At 49.1% G+C, this 4,219-nt stretch overlaps 2 protein-coding genes across 2 annotated transcripts in view; both read left to right on the top strand.

The window, feature by feature from the left end:
* Window positions 1-879, top strand: part of LOC119315645 (ADP-ribosylation factor-like) — a 3,897-nt gene extending 3,018 nt beyond the window's left edge. The window contains exon 5 of the mRNA XM_037590185.1: window positions 703-879. Within this exon, the coding sequence (XP_037446082.1) occupies window positions 703-879 (177 nt within the window). The remainder of the gene's footprint in view (window positions 1-702) is intronic.
* A 3,053-nt stretch (window positions 880-3,932) lies between these two features.
* The window catches only part of LOC119314887 (ADP-ribosylation factor-like), a 3,430-nt gene continuing 3,143 nt past the window's right edge, over window positions 3,933-4,219 (top strand). Inside the window, exon 1 of the mRNA XM_037589571.1 lies at window positions 3,933-4,196. Coding sequence (XP_037445468.1) covers window positions 4,140-4,196 — 57 coding nt within the window. The 5' untranslated portion in view covers window positions 3,933-4,139. The remainder of the gene's footprint in view (window positions 4,197-4,219) is intronic.

Below are 4,219 nucleotides of genomic sequence, written 5' to 3'. Positions count from 1 at the left end.
GAAGAGGAGGTGCTCGACCTCGATACCAGCGAGGTCCATCCGCCACCCTGGATCCCGTGGACCACGACAGCTAGGACGAGCACGCCCTGGATCTCGGGGAGTTTCTTAGGGCGATTTTTCCAGAGAGGGAGGAGTTTTTGGCAAAAACCCCCTTGTCTAATGAATGTTACGCCACGTCAGCAAATTGCGGTTAAAATGTCTAAATAGACTGATCAGTGTTTTTTGCAAAAGATTAGGCCCGAAATTAGTGATTTCTGGCCTAAATTCGTAAAGGAGTGTTTTCTGCAAACCTATGCGCTAATGTGGTGGTTTTCTGCAATACAGTCCCCAAAATAAGTGTCATGATTTTAGTTCAAATTCATCAGTTATTTTGGAACGCGGGTAGTAGCAAACAATTTTTTCCACCAGCATGTCTTGTTTGGTACCAAATTTAATGCTGACTGCCTTATACTCCCTCCGTCCCGAAGTAAGTGTCTTAAGCTTAGTACAATTAGTATAAAGTTGAGACACTTATTTTGGAAAGAAAGGAGTACATAATAAAATAAAACCTTTCATCTTGTATATACTCCCTCTGTTAAGTAATCTAGAAGGTCTTATATTACTTACAGAGGTGGTATTAGAGAACAAGTGTGGATGCTTACTTTCGGCACACAAATTGGGGGTAGAGATCACCTGGACTGACAATGTTTTCCTTCTTGACAGAAAGGTTCAATGAGCCCGGCGGAAGTGAGCGAAGGGCTGGGCCTACATGATCTCAAGAACAAGATATGGCACATACAGGGGGCGTGCGCTATACGCGGCGAGGGCATCTACGATGGTCTCGACTGGCTCGCGTCCACCCTGAAGCAGTTGCAGGAACCATTAGGGCATCTCCAATAGTCTATAGTCCCGTCGCAAAAAATATATAAGAGTATGTAGTCGTTATCTATTAGCTCTTGACACGCCACATAAATCTTACAGGAAGGATAATGATTAGTAGATTCATTGTTGCTCATTTTGGTACCATCAATGCAAATAACCATTTACAAAAGTACATAGAAATATAAAGATAGTGAGTGAGACCTATTTTTATATGTGAAGAGTCTACATTCCAACCTTGAACTAAACACACGGTTTAAAACTCAGCCCTAAACTCGAAAACTGGCAGGGAGGCTGGGGGTGGGGGAGGCTCTTGCAGACGGAGGAGGAGGGCACCGGTAGGATCTCCTTGGCGGCGGTTTAGGCTAGCGCGGAGACATGGAAGGGGTGTCGCCACGTACTCTTGCATGGTTGCCGCAACTGATGCACTATGGAGGTTGATGGGGGTATCGACATTCTTTGGTCTCAATCATTCCTTGGGCGCCCAAGTTGTTCGATGCGGCGAGGCGGCCACGACACAGTTATCGAAGTCATCGGCTACCATCTCCTCTGACAACAATTGCTCGCAGAAGAAGAATAGGCGAAGCAGTGGCAATACCCTGGTTCGAACTCCCCCACTGACGGCGAGCTCCATGCCGGCCTCGTCGCCCTCTTTGCTGGCAAGCCTAGTGGTGGCACAATGGAGTAGGCAGAAGATGACGGCGATGAGCGGGTCTCCGCCTGCTTGGTGCGGTTCGCCTGGGCCTATGGGTCATGACATTGCCCAGGCCTCGGGTGAGTCTTGCACTCAAGCTCACTTCTACCTTTGAACTCGAGGAACAATGTCCGTCTGGCCCTTGGAAACCATTGCATGCCTCGGCGCGTTCAAGCTCATGTCCTGACTCATGCAGAGATGCCAAGGGCCCCGCCGTCGGGGCTGTTGTGCAGTAGAGGAAGGCCTACCTGTGAGTGAAGGGAGTGGTTGTGGCTGCTTCTTGGGAGAGGGGGTAGGACTATGGGAAATGAGAGAGGGGGGGCCAAAATGGTCAAATATTGACGTGTCGCTACTGACTCATCAGTCAACCATGTCAAAACCGGGCTAGTCACGAAAGACCGGGCTGAGCCGAGTCCAGGGTTGAATCCCAAACAATGTGCATAGTTTACACTAGTCATGGTGGGAGTAACATAGATACAACTTGCAAACTCATGCAATGCCAACTACGCGTATTAGTGACATTGACATTACTCCTATAAAGGATGTTGGAGTAACCGCCTCCTGGGGTCTTTGAGGGTGAGGAGGGCCTTTGCACCGTCCGTTTTCAGGTGTCGTGCCGCGGGGGCATCTCGAGGGCTCTCCGCACCGTCCAATCTGCCTAGATGGTGCGCCCCTGGGGGACTCGCCTGGGTGGTCCATGACGGGTGGACCGTGTGCGCGCCTAGGGCTACCATCGGCCCTGCACGATATGGGCTAGCCGGACCAGCCTGGAGCTTCAGTCTCGGCCAGATCCAGGGTCCTGTTTTTGTCTTTGTTTCGTGAAGGTGGTCTTCGGCGGTGTGGATGCTAACACCTTGTGTTTCGCTCTGCTGGCTTCTTCTCCATTGAACGAAGTGTGGCCAACTTCAGCTTTATTGGGAAGCTAGCAAGGGAAGCCACCCTTGGTTCTGCCTGGCCAGATCTGGAATGGTTGTCCAACCTTTTCCCCGCCTTCCTCCCTGTGACAACAATATGATCCCTAGTCCAATGCCACATGTATCTTCTAGTTTCAGTTGATGACTTCCCCGTCGTCACATCAACAATGTTCCTTGGCTCAGAGGCTGCTTCGGAGATCCGGAGGCTAATGGTGTAAGTAGGAAGGGGTCCTTCACCTTATCCTCATCGACAGTGAGCTGAATATAAAGAGGAGGGGCCTGGAGAAGCCTTAGGAGGAGGGATTATGAGCAAGGTAGGTTGGTGACTCGATTAAGGTTTACTTCTTGTGAAGAGCATGCAATGTACATATTGCTCTCTCACCACACACACACACACACACTAACACGAATGAAATGTAAATATAATATATGACAAGTGTTACACAAAAAATATCAGGATAGATGCACTCTAACAAGTCTTCATGTAATAGCACAAACTGATGCTTCATGATGTTATCACAATCAGATTAATTACCAAATGAACTATGTTTGTAGCCTGTTCTCTCATTCCACCACTCGCAAAGAGGAAAGTCTTATATGGTTTCTTTCATACGTGTCATCGTCGGTTCCCCTCGCCCTCATGTGCCTTCCGGAGTCGGTGAGGTGGGGCAAACCCCGGTTTGAGGTTGGACATGTTATTTGGACCACCCTAACTTTGGCTAGGGCCTAGTCTAGGTGTCTGACCGAAGATGACGAGGCGATGGCGTGGAATAAGGCCTCTACATCTTGTCCTTGTTCCAACGGTACCAATTAACCTTGGTGGAGGACGCATGAAGCTTCGGCCCGGGCCACATCTAGGGTCCGACTTTCATCTTCGTTTTGTGAAGGTGGTCTTCGACTGTGCGGACGCCGACACCTCGTGTTTCGGTCAGCTGGCTTCTTCTCTGTTGGACGAAGCATGGTGAACTTCAGCTTTATTGGTAAGCTAGCGAGGTAAGCCACCCTTTGTTCTGTCTGACCGGATCTGGAATGATTGTCCGGTCTTTTTTGCCGCCTTCTTCTCCACCGAACATCTTCTGGTGTTGACCAATGACTTCCTAACCGTCGCGTCAACAACGTTTCCCCTAGCTCGGAGGTTGCCTCCGAGATCCAGGGGCGGCATCGAATTTTGCTCGTGTGGTGCCATTTGAAGAACTTTAATATATGCTTTGGCCTTCTCAAGAGGAAAGATTAATTACTACTAATCTATTTTAAAAGAATTATACCCTTTCCGTTCGTAATTACTTGTCACGAAAATGAATATATCTAAACGCATTTTAGTTATAGATACATCTATTTTTATTTATTTTTAAAATAAGTAATTTGAAACGAAGGAAGTATTAGTTAAGTATACAAGATTGGAGGTGGCATCACGGTCGAGTAAACCTGGCCGTGAAGGAGTCGGGGCTTGAATGTTCCACCGCAACAACAGCAGAACCACCGAGCAAAGCAAAGACAAGTATCCATCTTTGTGTGCGCCGCGCGCTGTCCAACTTTCTTCATCCTCCTCCTCGCGAAGCTCCCGTACCAACCCGACCTCTGGACTCGACCCCCGCGGGAGCAACAGCTGTCCAAGAATCCATTCCACCCACTGCGAAGAGCGAGCGAGAGAGAGAGGAAGCGGAAGCAAGAAGATGGGGCAGGCGCTGCGCAGGCTCTTCGACTCCTTCTTCTCCACCAAGGAGATGAGGGTAAATAACCTAACCACGACCCC

The sequence above is a fragment of the Triticum dicoccoides genome, chromosome 6A, assembly GCF_002162155.2.
Source record: "Triticum dicoccoides isolate Atlit2015 ecotype Zavitan chromosome 6A, WEW_v2.0, whole genome shotgun sequence".
In the NCBI taxonomy this organism is placed as follows: domain Eukaryota; kingdom Viridiplantae; phylum Streptophyta; class Magnoliopsida; order Poales; family Poaceae; genus Triticum; species Triticum dicoccoides.
Note: the sequence above shows the minus strand (reverse complement) of the source record. Positions and strands in the feature narration are given on the sequence as shown.